General features: G+C 38.7%; 1 protein-coding gene across 1 annotated transcript in view; it reads left to right on the top strand.

Annotated features, from left to right (window-relative positions):
• LOC111862200 overlaps positions 1-11,935 on the top strand; it is a 205,865-nt gene extending 193,930 nt beyond the window's left edge. Inside the window, exons 9-10 of the mRNA XM_023847399.2 lie at positions 5,137-5,261; positions 8,170-11,935. Of these exons, the coding sequence (XP_023703167.1) occupies positions 5,137-5,261; positions 8,170-10,950 (2,906 nt within the window). The 3' untranslated portion in view covers positions 10,951-11,935. The remainder of the gene's footprint in view (positions 1-5,136; positions 5,262-8,169) is intronic.
• The last annotated feature ends 5,825 nt before the right edge of the window (positions 11,936-17,760 follow it).

Raw genomic sequence — 17,760 nt, 5'->3', positions numbered from 1 at the left:
TTTGGTGGGGGGCGAGAGCTTTGTGTTTTGGGGGGGGGGGGGCAAGTTTGTAATCCCCTGGTTCAGTAACGCAACTTACCTGTTACGCGCTCCGGGCACTTCTTCGTCAATCGGACTGACCTAGAGATATTACACAGGGGGAACAAATCCATTCAGCTATTTTTAGGACTTTCGATATACTTCTGTTTGTATTCAATGAGCGCCCCTTGTGTGTAGAATAATTTTGTGGCCGTGGTGACAGCATGCGCAGAAGAGCCTAGTCAGGTACCCAGCAATGAGGTTCCTGTTGGTTATTGAATTCAAATAAAATCCATGCAATGCAGTAGGTGGATGTTTACCGTTTGTGTGATAACTGTTAATTGAAATGCATGGAAATTGTAGTGAATGCACCGCAGAACCATCTAGCGGAGAGGTGGGAAAGTAGGGCGGTTGATTGGAGAGGGCATGCTTGGCAGTTGGCTGCTGACCGTAGCGGAGTGTGTTATGAGGAGCGAGGGGGTCTGCTGAAGGGGGGTTAACTTGTGTTGAACGTTATAGAACAGCCATATTGGTATTGTGCAAGCCGAAGGATTTTTCTAGCAATGGGGTAAGAGAATAGTATGTGTATTCTCCTGTGACAACGTGCAATTATTGGTTGAATGTAGTTGTTACGGAATTAGTTACCAAAAGGTATACTGGTTTGTAGCCTAATGTATATGAATTTTGTCTTCAGTGGATAAATGTATAATTATAATAGCGAGTATTTCGTCAGTATGAATAGAGAAGACGTTATTTCGTTAGTTGTTGGGGTACACACAAAACATTAACGTCGTTTTCAGTACAGTTTCCCGTGAGAAGGGTGTGGTGATTAGAGCCGGTACTGGGTTCATATTTGTACTCATGAGCCATAGTTAATGTTACTGGCACATGGCCATAGCAGCCGGTTCCAACGAAGGCCGAAATCGACGCAAGCTGCAATTGTACCTTTGTGTGGGCGACAGCTGTTCTGCGTCGTGATGTTACAATTTCTACCTGTAGACCATTTCATAAAATTTACATATTTTCGCTTGTTACAAATGACTGTAGGGGCAAACATTCGATTGCCAGCGGCTGTAACATGTTCTCTACGGCCAGAATAGTTACTGCTTTTTGTGAATGAGTTGGGATAAGCCCCTGAAACATGCAGCACAGTTCACTACAGCCATATTGCATAGAAGTGACCTGGACACTTGTTTGATTAAATCCCCCCCCTTGTACTCGTTTGACAGATAGCAACCATAAAATATAGTTATTTTGGTATATTTAATTATATCTTGCTGTGGTACTTGAGTTCCAAATCGCAGAGACAAACTTCCTTGCCTTTGGGCCCATTGTGAACCAGTTCAGCCTGCTCCGTATTTCCAAAACGGATTTTACGTTTTTAATACGTCGTAGTTGCCCGGTGGCCCACATGCCCCCATGTATTGTTTTCCAAGATTTTTTCTTGAATGGTAATATGCCCAGTTCACTTGAACCATATAATCGTAACAGTAATTCGATATACTCGTAAACCACAAAGATTTGTGTTGATTTCAAATATATTCACTTAACGATTTTCCCATAAGCGAAATGAACGTCTCAGAACCTTAGAAACCACGGACAAAAAGAAACCCATTTTGTGTGGAGGATTACGGAATGTAGTTGAAATAGTTTTGACGGCCATGAAGTAGATTGGGAGGGACTTGTTACAGCAGATACGAGATATATTTACCTTATTGTAATGATATTAAACATTTTTAAAGACGTGGGAAACATATTACAAGTACTAGTTTCAAAACGCCCTTTCAGCCGCAAGCGAAGTAGTAGAGCTTTTCTGAATATGTTTTTGTTTTAATGATAAACGTGAACGTTATTAAGATTAATTAATCGCAAATTGATGGAAGCAAGTTAGTTGCATGATCCATATAAGGCAGGCGCGATGAAGCGGACTACACGACTTTAGAAACAAGCAGTTTGTAACGAAAATTATATTTTTATGATCCTTTGATCACATCAGGACCATTGACAGCAACAATGCGAATAAAGTTGTTTTGAGAATTAACAGCACCAGTGGTGGTTTCGCCAGTTTCTCCTTTTTTTTTNNNNCCCCCCCCCCCCCCTAAATTGACCACTTTGGGATTTCAAAAAACTAAATACAGATTTTGTTATAAAATAGTTCGTGTAGTATCTGTGGAAAACAAATTCACTATGTAAGTGTTCTCCTGTATGTGATTTATGACCCCCAGCATTCCCATGGTTTAAACTTATTTAGAAAGAAAGGAAACCTATGAACAGAGTTCTTGTATTGTACTTTATGACCCGTTAAATACGTTTATATAGTCCACAAAAAACGTAAATATACATGATTTTTTACTTTCTTGTTGGTGGCAATACAGTAAACATTTTCACAGTTTCAGTATTTTATTGTCAATAAATCAGATTTCGCATACATTAGTACACTTTTTCACAAATACGTAAATATCCTCTTTATATGAAAAGGCAGAAACATGGAATTTGGTGCACAGCAGTTATTCTCAAGAAATCTATTGACGAAAAGTTTATACGTGTATCAGCAGTAGGTTGGTAGTTACGACCTGTGTATAAGCCTCTTAATGATTATAAAGAAACATTGTAGTATTGCATTTAGAATGGACATTTGCTCCACTACCATGAAATTAAAATTTCAAAGTATAAACCAGTATCATGTTCATGTTTTTGAAGATTTGGCAACAGTGGCAGGTATACAGAGCTCTGGCATCTCTGCCAGGCCTAACACACTAGTAAGAATATAGATCTGAATTGGCAGAAAAGAACTCCATCAGCAATGTTGTTTCATTTGTTTTACATTGTGTAGAGTTTTTGTTTGGAAAGTGGAAGTTTTAGGCCTACTTCTGATGACACCCCACTAGCAATAAAAAAAAATAGGGTTCCTCCAGTGAAACTACATGGTGTTGCAGAAATAGATAGGTTATGGGGAAAGAAAGGTTTCACATACAAGTCAGAGTGTCACTTGCAGAAGTTGCCAAAGTGCTCACTTTGCCTGGTGCAACATTAGTCTGAAGTCGTGGATAATGGGAGTAAACAGATTTGTGAAGGATATGATGATCTTTCTGCTTTAATGAAGTGACACAAAAATGTCCAACGTCTTCAAAACAGGAGGTTCTAAAATTGTTGGAAGTAGTGCCTAAAGTTGGACAGTTCAGGAGACAACAGATTAACTTTGGAGTAACTAAATACATGGTAAACAAACCTCATGAATTAAAGAACAAGCAAGGTGTTGTAACTGAACCGGCAGAGAGTCTGGGAAAAACGAATTTTGAAGAAACTATGCAGACAGTGAAGCCATTTTGTGAAGATAAGTTGTTTCAGATGTGTTCAGGAAAGACGGAAAGAATATGTTAGTCAAAACTACAGACCGAAAAAGAATTCGTGAACAGAAAAGGTTGTTTCTTGTTAGCCGCAAACAGTTGTACCTTGAATTTAAATCATACTCCATTGAACTCCAAAATACTGTTCTTTATGGCTATTAAGGTGTGTAACAGTGGAATCCAGGGTAATACACACAAGCAGTGTGTATGTGTGGAATTTAAAATTCGTGTCAACTGCACTACCAGGACAGAAAACCTGGTGTGCTGTGGAGAGTCTTAAGAATTGTGTATTCTACGGAGGTTCAGACTGCCCAAAACAGGATCAGCTGCAAACTCTTATTGATGAATTTTCCATTTCTAAGATCAGTTGGCACCACTTCTTAGTTCTGTTGTGTACCATGTGACCCAACTGGAACTGGCCCACCTCACACCCTGTGCTCTGTTGCATAGCATTCTTGTAATAGGTTTGAGAAAAGGAATAATGCTGAGGTTAAAAAGTGTACATCCATTCCCCTATGCACAAGGACAGCTTTACCATTGTATTACTCCTATACGAAGGAGTTAGTGTCAGACTTTGCAAGTTGCTGTTAGCATAACTGAATGTGAAGTTGGTTTGATTGATGAGTTTAGTAGAATGTATTGTTCTGGACAACTGGAGTTTATGTATACAACTCTTCGTTAAGACCATCACAACACAACAATACAGAGTTCAAGGCTAAATTAGCTATGCTACATGTTTTGGCTACTCATAACCATCATCAGGCAAATACAGGATCATCATGTTTACACACTAGTGAACTGCAATTACATAGTAAGTCTGGATACTTGACAGTTATCATATTATAAAACAGATGGTATAAAAATTACAATGAGATATAAACTTATTATAAAACAAAAGTTATTTAGTAAAATAAGGTTAAAATTATTCAGGTGATAATCTGTATCACCAAGTCAGTCGTTGCAATCTTGTATATTCCCACAGACGTGGTATATTGTAGACTTTTATATGATAAACTGTATGGAGGCCCGTGAAGTATAGTATTAACATAAATTGTTTGGTCGGTGCCTCATCGTACAATGTATTTATGTCTGTTTTGTAGGGAATACAGATTGCAACTATGTACAGGGTGTCCCAGGAGGAATGTGCCAAACTTCGGGAGGGTGTTCCTTATGTTAAAGTATGCCGATATAACCCAAAACACCTATGTCCAAAGTTGAACGGTTACGGAGATAATGGCCCGAGAAGTGTCAAACTTTGACCGGGGTTACACACTTGTTGATTACAAAATAGATATTAAAACTGGCAGGAATATGTGGATTCTGTAATGTTAATAATGTACGTAACATCAAACTAACTTGTGAGTGACGGAAAGCCATAAAATTGAAGTACAAAATACTCGCTCGCCATGTCATAATTGTCCTTAGGTTTCCAAGCAGTATACATAACACATGACTGGCGAGCGATGACGTAACGTGCTGACTGCGCGTTCTGGTATGAGCCAACTACATAAGCACGGCTAGGGAGTATCATCGCACTCAAGGACAAACATAGATAAGGGCTCTCAGCTGAGAGGTACAGCGAGGTACAGTGCTTGGACCTGCCAGAAGACCACACTTTTCTTGGGCCATTATCTCCGTAACCGTTCAACTTTGGACATAGGTGTTTTGGGTTATATCGGCATTCTTTAACATAAGGAACACCCTCCCGAAGTTTGGCACATTCCTCCTGGGACACCCTGTATACGTATATTAATATGTTTTATTTCCACAGTTCCTGCGGTTTCCACAGCGCCAGAGCCGGACAATGTAGCTGAAAGTGGAGAGGATTCTGAGGACGAGTGGAACTACTATCGCGTTGAGCCCACTTCAGAAGGGACTCGGGAAGCCACAGAGCCAGTATGCATTGCTATTTGTCTTTTAGGGAACTCTTTGAGTGCTGTTCTGAATTTGTAGCTTTTATTTAACCATTCAGACTGTTATGTGCTTGTTAACGATGTACTACATGTTTCAGCCAACACACAACCATTGTCAGGTCTGTTTTTGTGTGTTACAAGTTGGTGCACTGTATTGTTCACAGATATTTTTGATGAAATTTAGAATTATAAACATAGTTTAATCAAAGTTAAAATTAGTGCACTCTTCATTCTTGAGATTGTATTGATTCATGTTGCGATATTTATTGCTATCATTGTTTTAAAATAGTTGTAACTAATTTTGAACTCTGTTCAGTGACTGCTGGTGAGTGAAAATAAGTATTGATTTCAAGTTTTTATTGATAAAGGTAATGTTGTTACTGTGCTTAATTAAGCACAGTTATGAAGCTAGTTACAGGGCATATTCTGGAAACCTGAGCTTGAAGTAGCATGATCCTTACACATCAGAACTCCAAACAAATCTTCCAAGGGTGGTTGGTGAGTGAGGAAGTGATGTAGATGAGTCTGAAGATGATTTTCCAGTTCTAAGTAATCATGATTCGGTTTCTGTAGTAGGTGAAAAGTGCTTGTAAGTGCTGAATTTGGAGGTGAAGTCTAATTATGCTGCTGACAGCAATTAGTTTGGGAAGTACAGGCTCGTGTGTTTGTTGCGAGAGGTTCTCAGTCAGTGTAGAATGTATTCAGTTAATTGAAGCAACTGACTACAGTTTATGCTCCCCCCAACACACGCACACATGCACACATCAGAATGCAAAATTTCTAAATTACCCAAGCTTCATTCTTATATTAATCAAGTTGTGGGAAAATTGAAGAACTTCATGTAAGGAAAAATTTAAATAGAAAACATGTTACACATTTGTTCAAAAATAAAATGAAAGTTGTGTACTAACATATGCAGGAAATCTTTATGCTTGAAATACACAGTAAATGTATATTGTCTATGGGATGAGGACGTAAACAAACTAACAAAGCCTTGAAAGTGAATGGAATTCAGACTTTATGCCTTGGAAATGCAAGAAATACAGTACTTTAAGGACTTCTGAATTTAAGTTCATCCAGATATTTATGTAACTTGTATTTCATATGTAGATTCTAAATGTTTCTGACAGTGGTGTATAACACTCAGAATTGGTTCTTTTTATTTCTTTCTTCTTCGTCGTCCATCATCCAGCATTCTGAAAAGTAGAAAACACGGTGTTTTGGAAACTATCTGTCTCTATCCTCAGGTGAGGTGGGAGACACCTTCTCAGTTGGATCACTTCACAATCATTGAAATTTTAGCCCTTTCAAAGGGAGCCATAAACTTGTAGGATGTGATGATTTTGGGTTTTATTTGTGGATTGCCACAATGTGTTCCCCATACTTCCTCTTCTTGGACTGTGCTGTGGCTGGGGAGAATGACAGGTCCCCCCCCCCCTACTAGCAGAAAACATGCAAGAAGGGGACCAAATCTGCAATAATTTTTTTTTGTCCAACTGCAAATTTGTTCTTGAACTGTTGAAGCAAAATTTTCTTATTCCTCCTAACAGTTTCAGTGATGTAGGTGCTAAGCTGATGGAGGTGGTGGACAAGTGGAGCAGATATGAAATAGTTGTCAATGAAAACATGGTATCCTTCCTTGATGTACCCTCCAATCTTAAGCAGTTTTTCCATGACATTGCACCCCAGGTTCAGTGATTGAGGTTAGGTCTTTCAAAGGGTCCCCCCACCTTAGGACAGAAAAAGGTCCAGTTTTCAAAACTTTATTTTTTTCTGGTTTCTAGAATGCCAGATGATGGACAAAGTCCAAAAACCCAGTAATTCTGACATTTAATATAGTTTAAACTACATTGTGAAATGAATGTTTATATTGGGACCGTCAACACAACAATTAATTAGGAAGTTACAGTTCAATAATTGATTGATTTGGACATCTATTTCAATATACCAATTGATGTATACACAACAGGATGCCAGACAAGAAAAAAAAATTGCATAATGGAAGTTGTGCACAGGAATGGATCACTAAGTTATGTATTTATTAATTCAGTTCTTACTAGTCAGAACATTTAAAATGACAGATCTCAAGAAAGGCTGGTATCATAAATTCTTCTCACAACCCCTTTTCCTCTTAGGCTGTACACTGTTGTTAAATAAGCTCTGAAATGCACAGTTGAATCAGATTAATGAAGGGCTGTATTCTATTGTAGCTCTTGTGGTATATATTTTCCACAGAAAATGCTTTTGTTTTTTATACTGTAATCCATTCAGGAGAAATGTAAAAGCATTGTGCTATTTTCATGTAACATAGAAGCTGCCAGTGTTTTGTGTGTGGTTGTGTGCACTCAAACAGAAAGCAGCATCTGTACTTTATAGCGCCCCCACCGACTTAAGTAGACTTCAATATTGAATTATAAAAAATAAAGCCACATTTTTCGTTAATCTTCACCAGGACATTATTTGCTCTTTCAGTATTTCAGTTGCACATACCAATCAAGAAATGTGAAACATGACAGTAGAACCAACAGTTGCCATGGAACAGGTAGCCATTGAAAAGACAGTAGTTAATTCAAACTGGTCATCTGAAAGTCAGATGGACGTCATGATGTATATAGCTTCCATATTTGTTAAGATCTATTTCAGTAACATCCAGACCAGCTGCGGGACCTACCAAGTCTTCTAATAGTAATACATACTGGGACTTGAGCATGAAGCTAATCACTCCCTGCTACTGCTGAAACATAAGAAAGAATGGAGCACTGCTTTCCTTCCACCATAGACCTCATAGTGTGTGGGCCTCATTAAGCACAGTGACAGTTTTACCTTTGTTTCAGTATTATCATCCCTTCTAGGCATAGAACTCAGTATGACTTGTGAATTTTTGTTCTTAGATTCACCAGAAGCCCATAGAACCACAGTCAGAGGACGAGTTAAATATGGAGTCTCAGTTGAATCCTGATGCAGCAGAATTTGTGCCATCACCAACACAGATGATGCAATGTATGGAGGAAGTTTTGTTGGCCCAGTCTCCCAGTAAAGGCATCAAAATGGAAGACATCTCTGTCCCCAGCCAGTCAGAATTTGAACACGAGGCGAGCCACCGTCCAAGTGAGCTGGATCTTGCCAGTGAAGCACCAGTGTCACCAGAGAACAAGATGTTTTCCAAGCTACCAGACCTTATCACCACTGAGGAAGGAGACAGTGTAAATCCATTTGTCTCCTCTTCTCACAACCTGGAAGATAAGGAAAACATTTTGCAGGAGGAAAAAAATGAAATATTGTCAGAACACCAGAACATTGATGTGCAAGAATTGACATTGGATGAATCTGAGGTGACTTCCACAAAAGCAGAGTTTGGTGATGATTCCAGAGGCTCCTTGACCATTGGATCAGTGCTCCAGAAGACAGTGACTGAGTGTACATCATCATTACCAGCATTGGATAAATCATTCACTGATCTAGATTTCCAAGAAACTGAGTTTATGCCATATACGGCAAAGTTTGATACCAGTAGTTCCTGTGATGATAATGAATTGTACAGAATTAATGAGAATAAAGTTTGTATGAACACATCTGAAGTGCAAGAAACTGCACTGCATGAAGAAGGAAGTATGGCGCTGGAGAATGTAGTATCCAGTTGTTTTGAGGTGCAGAAAGAATTGGTTCCAGAGGTGGAATTGAAACTAGAGAGAGTTAAGCTTGAGAGTGAAGATGTATCATCTCAGGATGACTCTGTCTCTCCACTGCCGGAAGAAGGTAAGCAACTGCAGGAGCTGGAAGAATCTGCTATCCTTTCCCAAGTCCCAGATTTACCTATGTCTTCCCCTGTACCAAATCCTCCAGTTGCTGAAGAACAGGCTGTTACATCACAAATACAAGAGCCTTCCTTGAAAGATCTTTTATCTACTGACATTCTTTCATCACCTGCTGATGATACTGTATCCAATGCAGAAAGAGAAATTTTCTCACCAGAACAGTTTAGTACCCCCATGCCTGAATCATTTTGTGGATCAGCTTCTCCTGTATCAACTTCAGCACCAGAACTAGTTTCCCCCCTTGTGGATATGTGGTCCAAACCTTCCGTATTGCTAGGACCAGATGCTTTCCTGCTTGAAAGTCCTCACCCCCCCAGCCACTTTGAACCATGTCCAAATCAACCTCCAACGTCTGATATATTTAGTATGCAAGATCTCGTGGAAAGAGAAGAGGAACGCAGAGTATGTTCTGAGATTTTGCTTACTCCTGGATCATTGGATCCATTTGGAAAAGTGCAGTCACCCATAGAAATAACTGATCCAGAGCACCACCTGAAGGATGATGTGTACAGTGTCAGTCGTAGTTCTGTATTAGAGGATCATCCACTTCTGATGAATGAAGACATTCAGAAATCACCAGCTTATGACACAATGCTCGGCGACATAGCCAGAGCCAATGAGGATGGAAACAAGAAGACATTTCCTGTTGAAGATTCAGTACATCCAGTAAAAGCTGAAGCAGAGGAATGTGTGGTGAGGCACATACCGCCACCAGCCCCTGAGCATGTTTCGGAGGAAATGCCACAGCTATCAAGTGTGGAACCACCGCCAGCACATGCCGAGCCAGTTAAGGTGTCAGAAAAAATGGTTGATGCAGTAACTGAAGGCAGCGTTGTTGCTGCAGTCGCAGTAGGTACTGCTGTAGCCACAGCAGTGTCAGCTGGAATTGAAGTGGCTCATGAGGAGAAACCAGCTGAGGAAGTCAAGGCACCAGAAAGGAACCTTTCAAAGAAGCCGACCACTGCAGACAAGAAGGAAACAGCTGCTGTTAAAATAAAATCAGCCAAAGCGCCTGTTAGCAATAAAACTGCACCACCAGCTACCGGTACAGCAAGAATATTGCAGAAATCAAAACCATCTTCACCAGCAAAACCCCCATCGACAACTATCCGTTCCTCGACACCTAAGAAATCTATATCTTCTGGTCCTTCTCCTGCAAGCAAAGACACAAAGTCACCAGTAATTGCAAATAAACCTAAGCCAGGTGCCACATCCCCCATAAAACCCCTATCTTCTGCTATAAAATCAACAGGTGTTAGCCCACGTATACAAGCTGGAACCACTGCTGCTAAGTCTGCAGCTGTAAGTAATGGCGATGTAGCTAAGCCTGCTGTACTAAAGAAAACTTCTGCTTCTACAGCAGCCAGGCCACAAAGCCGGCCTGCAACAGCCCCAGCCACTACTAAGACTGGAGCAGCAAGACAGATGGGTACAGTCACAAGTAGGACTAACCCTGTGTCAACTGTGTCCCCCCAACTAAAATCTGGAACTGTGAATATAGGGGCCAGCAAATCTCGATCAGCAGGAACAGTGGCAATTGGAACAACTGGCAGTAAAGTAGGCCCAGCCTCTGATGCAAAGCTTGCCACAAATAGACAGAAGCAAATATCAACAACTCGTACTGTCTCAAACAGGACTGTGACGGCGGCTGCTCACAGTACAGCAGCACCTGCTGCTCGGAGGGTCATGGCAGGCGTAACAAAGACGACTGTCATTACATCCACAGGTAAAGTAGGGCCAAAGAAGACTACCTCTTCCATGCCAAACAGTGGAACTCGTGCCTCAACTACAGCTTCAACCAAAACAACAAAGACTGAAGTTACTGTGACGTCTCTGGCTGCTGAGAACAACGAATGATTGTACAAGTGCAACAAATGGAATTAGACACTTCTCTAAGGTCTACAGTTCCAGATTTTTTAAATGGTGTCTTTAAAGACTGTTTCACTTGGAATAATTTATTTTATTCGGTGTCTTTGAGATTTTAAGTGCATATTTCCTGCGAGTGCTAGATTTGTGTGGATACTGTATATAAACACTATACACTATATCCTCATTAATCTAGCACTTGCAGGGAATGCATACTTAAAATCTCAAAGGAACAGAATGAAGTAGGCTTACTACAGAGACTGGCAAAGGCTTATGCATTTTCTTCTGATCTCTTGTTTTTAAATGTTATCTAGTTTGAAGTGCTTTATGAGGTGCTATTTTATGTTTTAATTTGTTAGATGTGTATTACAACAAATATTGCGGTACATATTGATTAGAATGTTGTGACTAAATGAACAAAGCCAGTGGGACCAGATGAGACTTGAAAGACACCACTTAAAAAGAATATGAAATGTAGTCACTAAATTTATATGAAGCAAATTTTCACAAGGCTATATACATTGTAACATACATTGATTCCATACATTAATATTATTATTGCTAAGATACCAGTGTATACATATAATTGAGTTCAGATTATCTTGCAAGTATGATTCTGAGAGCAAGTACATTTATGGTACTGTTGTGTTGCTTTCGTATGTATTTCCATTTGAAGATGCGCTATAAATACCACCAGCAATAATGCACCACTTGGCAAAGATAATTTATACAACTATTTAATGGAGCTAGAGGGATGTGGTGTACCTTAATTTGAGTTCATTAATAGTAATAGCCGGGTGCCTTGCAATTTTGAAAGCAGATACTTGCTCTTAAGACTTGCTTTGCAGTTGAAACAATTTCATCATAGCTATTTGCTTTACAGTCATGAAAACTACAGCACTTTTATATGTGAATTTCCTTACTTCTTGGACAAGAAACAATATTGTAATAAAGTTTTTTAATGATGTCATACAAATGCTGTATTATTTTTCAGATAGTACAGTGGAACCTCGCTTAACGAGCACCTCCCATAACGAGTGACGAGAGGGGAAGTCCTACATTGTGCTCTTGCTACATCAGTCTGTGTTTAGCACTCGTTCCGCTAGCGTCTTAGTGTTGCTTGTGATCACACATTTTTCCAAACTTGTGTTCAGATGTATTATTTGTGATTTCTTTTTTTGCAAAGTTTAATAACCCTTGCAAAATGTCCCCAAAGAAAAAGCCGCAAAAAGGCAGCCATAAGAGAATAAAAATAACCGTAGAAATGAAACGTAAAATCATTGAAAAGCAAGAACGAGGTGTGAGTATGGCTGATCTAGCACACACATACAATCGGTCTACATCAACAATTTGCGCTATCCTCAAGATAGTTCATTCCGCATAGAAGAAAATATGAAGATGATTCACGCTCCTTAAGAATGTATATGTAATTTAATATATGGAAAAAATTGTTTCGCATTACAAGTAAGACTCTGGAATGAATTATGCTCGTTAAGCGAGGTTCCACTGTAGTATCTTCCAGAATATTAGGCCAGCTTACAGTGACCCAGTCCTTGACAGATGTTGCATAGATGAAGAGCATCCTCCAAAATTGGAAGCCCAGAGGGAATTTAAAAAAGAATTTGAAATAATATATAATCTTCAGTCAGTGGTTATAAAATACTTTTGACAAAAATTTTCCTTTTCTACCACACCTGAAAACATTTCTGGACCACATTTTCTGATAATGTGCTTAGCACACGACATGCACTGCTATATCTCTTCTGTTGACCTAAAATGCGTCTCTTTCAGTGAAGCTGTTTTAGCTGATAATAGATGTCTTATAGAACCAAATTATGAGAATGCGCATTCTCTTCATCAGATGAAGTTATTTTTCTGCCAAAAATTGCATTTCTAGTCCAGTGTTTCATGGTATCTTGTGTTAATAGTTAACCTTTAAACGCCGGACTTCGAAATAGTGGTAAACTTGAGCTGGCCGGAGTTTATTTAAATGCCCATTGCTCACTTGCGTTTAAATGTCCGTTCCTGTTAGGCGGTTAATCAATTTTAAGTGTTGTGTTTAAAAATGCTGTATTTAGCACAATTTTTATGATAAATGGATGGTATTAACTTTGTTTATATCAGCAAAGAACATAGTGTCGCATATTATAACAGAAGATTTGAAATTTTTAATACAAAGTGTTATACTCTATTTTCAATTTTTTGTGTTTTAATTTTGATGCGTACTGCAAAAATTGTTTCCCAGTTCTTCACAGAGTTGTTCTGCATTATAAATTTATTTTTTTTTAACACTTGACAAATTTTAGCAGTCCCTGGTGTCATAAAACAGATGGAAGCAATAAAATCATTTGGTCTTCTGCTAGCACTGCTTACACCCTTCGGATTTTCGAATCTTTGACTGAAGGTCAGAAGAATGAAAGAATGGCTATTCAAGAGAAAGCTAGAGGGGTCCCTTGTTCAGTGCTAAAACCTTCCGTTAGAACTGCAAAGGCTTATTGCCCCTTCTATTTGAGTGAACAGACAGCTGCATCGTGGCTGAGATACAGAGCGCGATCTGTTTTGTGTGCGTTCGTAGTGAAATTGAATACGGTAGTTTTATTTGAAACTGTATATACATCAAGCAGGTAACAACAAAAAAGGTATGTACATCAAATTTTACAATATATTTTTAACATACCTATCTGCAGAATCTGCAATAAAATTACTGGATCGTGGATAAGTTTTGGCATAACTCATACGTATATTTTTATTTGCTGTTGTTCAGTTAGGTATTATTTTAATTCCTCTATTAGGGTTTTACTCAAGTCTGTCTGGTAATTACTACATTTGAAAATAAATATTTAGGAATGTGCATGCGCTTCTACTAGCGGCGTGTGCGCGCGCTTCCACTAGCAGAGTTTAAATGCCTGACTGGACAAAACGGGGTACTTTGGCCCCGACGACCTTACTCATGACTGGCACAAACTGGGCACTTTGGCACTTAAAGGTTAAAATACTTAATCTTCCTTAATTTTTTCTATAATCAGGCCTTTTATTTGAACATGTTATACTTTTTCTGAATTTTCATCAAATTTTGCTGTTGTGGGCAGGCCAAATCAAGAACCATCATGGATATTTTCAGAAAATAATTCGGCTGACTTGAAAACTCATCGATTCAGTAATACAGAATTCCTATAAACTTTTAACAGGTGTAACCTTCGGTGGTTTGCTTAGGTTTCATGGGAAATTTGAGATTAATGCAGTATTAAAAAAAATTATCAAGCATGTTTACATTTTCAGTGCACAAAGCATTTTCATTTGATTTAATACAATGATATGAATAAATACTTGAATAATAGTTGAAGAAACTATTCACTGTGCACTGATAAGTTTGAAGGGGTTGTGATAGTAGTGTGTCATGCTACTTTTCCTGAAACTTTGTAGCCACACCTTTATAAACACTCCCTGCTTATAAGTTCAAATTAATTTATAGAATTTGAGCTGCCTTGCTGAGTTGTTTGTTTTTTGTTGGGGCAACAGCTGCAGTATTATTATTTAACTGCAAATGGTTTTTCACCCAGTGGCAGTGGTACTACAATAAGACAGACAACAGACAACACACAAACAGGTTCAAAGAAAACACAGCACACAAACATTAGTAAAAAGTGAAACATATTATATAATAAACTAACAGTAATGAATGCATCTTGTAATATTCAGTAAGACTGTTAGTTTGCAGTTACAGTGGATACAGTAGTCTGACGACTTTTCAGTCTCATGAACTCGGTCACAGATGTGAGACAGATGGGTTTAAAGTGGTATATGTGAGCAACTCTAGGTCTAACCTATTCATATGAATTTAGGCAAGTCTTCGGATTAGTCTATAAAAACTAATTTGTTTGTTTTTAGCCATTAATTATGAACTTGCTAGCCATTTTCATTTTACTCTTCGAATACTGGTAGGGGAGACTGAAAACCCAAATAAATAGTATGTAACAAAGATGATTTATTTGTTGGATATTAGAAGCAAACTATACCATGACAGAATTGTGAAGTGGGACCGGAGTTGAACCTGTCATGTACGAGTAAGTAAATTTCAAATAAAGCAACAGAAATGGATTTATTTCATTTAAATGACAAAGTATGTGATTAAGAGAGTGAATGTAGTTAACCTGTCTAATACTTCTGCATATGTTAAAATTTTTGCAACACTGAGATGAAACCTTGAATTACATAATTTTGGGTTACTATAGCAATGAATTGTTAAACTTCAGTATGCATTATAAACATGTTATATAGTAGGTCACAAGTGAACAGTCTTCCTTCAGATTGTCTGTTCTGTAAGTGTTAATTAATATTTTTATGTGGAAATGTGAAGTTCGATAAAAAAAAAAAGTAAAGCTATGTCTGTAACAGGCCATGGAGGCCATCAATGCAGCCTTCCTATTTAGGGAAATTTAATTTTTCATAGAATTCTTTAGCAGAACAAGATATTTCCATACAGATGCATCATTCAAAATGGCAATGGCAACGAAAAATGACATTCCTGTTTGTAATCCGAAAAGAGAGTTCAGGATGGTCTGTTAAAGTAACAAAAGTAAAGCTGTGAGATTCCATCATAGGTTTTGTGAGTGAAGGAAACATGGGAGTTTAACAGTAAATACACACTGCAATATACTGCCAGCTGAGGCTGCACCATGCCAAAGTTTAAAAAGAAAGAAGAAGGTCTCGTAGCACAAAGTAAAAGTGTGTCATGTTTCTCCAGTTCGAAGTGTTAACAAGTGTATCGACATGCGTGTGGTGTTCATGAAGCCCCCTCACACTGAAATATTTACAGATGTATATTTGAGGAAACTGAATTTATTGTGAAGAAGCATTGTGGCAGAAGATGGAGACCACAGGCAATTGTTATTGGAAACAAATATGCATTATACCACATGTCAGTACATCATGTACCCAAAAATGTTTACTTGTCACACCCAGTATCTGCAGGTGTTGCAACTGTGGGATTATGCATATCATTTGGAACACGTAACTTCGATATGTGGACAGGTGGATGCAAGTATTTCCTCAGTGATGAGACCATGTTCAGCATGTGTGGAAGAGGTAATACAGCCTGATCATTTGGGGAACAGAAACTCTACATGGTGAATGAGCTTGAGAGGTGAAATCCAAAACTGAATTTTGTGATGTGTACAGTTACATGCTAAACAGTGGACCAGCTTTTTTGCTTTGGTGAAAAAAAAAAATCCCTCAAGTGCATGACTTTTAAACCAAACCCTGTGACAACTGGTGCAGTCATGGAGGTCCCAACTGCTTGGCCTCAAAATTCACCTTGTGACCCCACCAGACATTTTTGCTTGGGGTGACATTAAAACCTTGCTACCCAGTATTGCCTGTTTTATGAACACTACATGCTCATGTTCAGACATGATGGTTTTCCTCCACAGACTCCTGTATGTCATCTAACTTAGTGCAAAGTACTTTTTGTTCAGTTTTTTTATTTTTCTCATTTCTAACATATCACTACATATTTTGAAAAAGAGTAAAGATATATTCACATACATTACCTTTTTTACGGGGACATGTTCTAGTGTAGTTGGTAGAGACACTATGCTACAAGCCAGAAGGTCACAGGATCGAATCCTGATGGGGTGGATTTAATCAATTTACCTAATCTTTCTGCACAACTCAACCTCTTAACAGAGATGAGTACCAGAAATATTCCTGGGGGTAAAGGGTGGTCGGCGCATAAGGCTGACCTCACCACCATCTGTGAGCCGATTGTCTAGAAAATGTGGGAACCTCGATGTCACACAACCCTATGGGCCTCCGCGGCCTGTTAAAGGGAAACCATTACTTTACTTTTACCTTTTTTACAGGTGAAAGTGAAGTCAAAGTGAAGGGGACAGGGATATTATTAAAATAATTTCGGAAGTTTCAGAAAATAGGTCAGGCAATGCTAGTGGAGAGCAAAATAAGACCAAGTGGACATATTTTTAAAAGATGTAATTGCCCCAGAAACTAAGATGGTAATATCCAAATTCCAGTTAAAAAGTTGAAGCTATCATTGTAACAGGCCTTGGAGGCCCATAGGGTTGTGAGATGTTGAGGATCCCTCATTTTCTGGACATTGGCTCACAGATGACAGTAAGGTTGTCAGCCTTACACACCAGCAGCCCTATACCCCCAGGAAGGTTCCTAGTACTCATTTCTGTTACGGCCTGAGTCAATCCCAGGGCCGTAGCAGGGCTGGAAGGATTAGGGCAATTGAAAAATACAATGACCTCCCCTCCAGTTGACAGATGAAAATGACAACAGGTAAGTGGAAGTGATGAACCTCTCTGATCCACAATTATTTGTCAAAAAAATTAAAATGTTTACACTGCCATTAGGGAACAATGAAGGTGCAGACATTAGTGGAATAGTCTGTGGTTATGAAAGATAATGATGTTTATGAGAAAAATTATTAGAAAAAAGAAAAGCTCATCATTTTACACAAAAGAAATTCACATCTCAAGTATGACAGTGATATATCACTTCCTCATGAGCTTGATGTCTTACTTGAATGCTTTGTGATCTGTTGAAAGTTGGCTGTTTCAGAGAAATGTGTTAATTCTGTCTTCCAGATTTTCTTGCTGTGTCCTCATGCTGGTTTCTTGCTTGTATTCTTCAACCCCAAAGACGTAGGTGACATGTTGGTTGACTCTCAACAGACTACACTGCATTATGTCCCAGAAGATAGGATTCTTCATAACCACTGCTGTGAGAACCTCAAATCCCACAAACCTGTAGAACATCTTAAAAGAACAACAATATCTG

The sequence above is a fragment of the Cryptotermes secundus genome, unplaced genomic scaffold (assembly GCF_002891405.2).
Source record: "Cryptotermes secundus unplaced genomic scaffold, Csec_1.0 scaffold1288, whole genome shotgun sequence".
Classification (NCBI taxonomy): Eukaryota; Metazoa; Arthropoda; class Insecta; order Blattodea; family Kalotermitidae; genus Cryptotermes; species Cryptotermes secundus.
The sequence above is the reverse complement of the archived record's forward strand: the minus strand, read 5'-3'. Positions and strand labels throughout refer to the sequence as shown.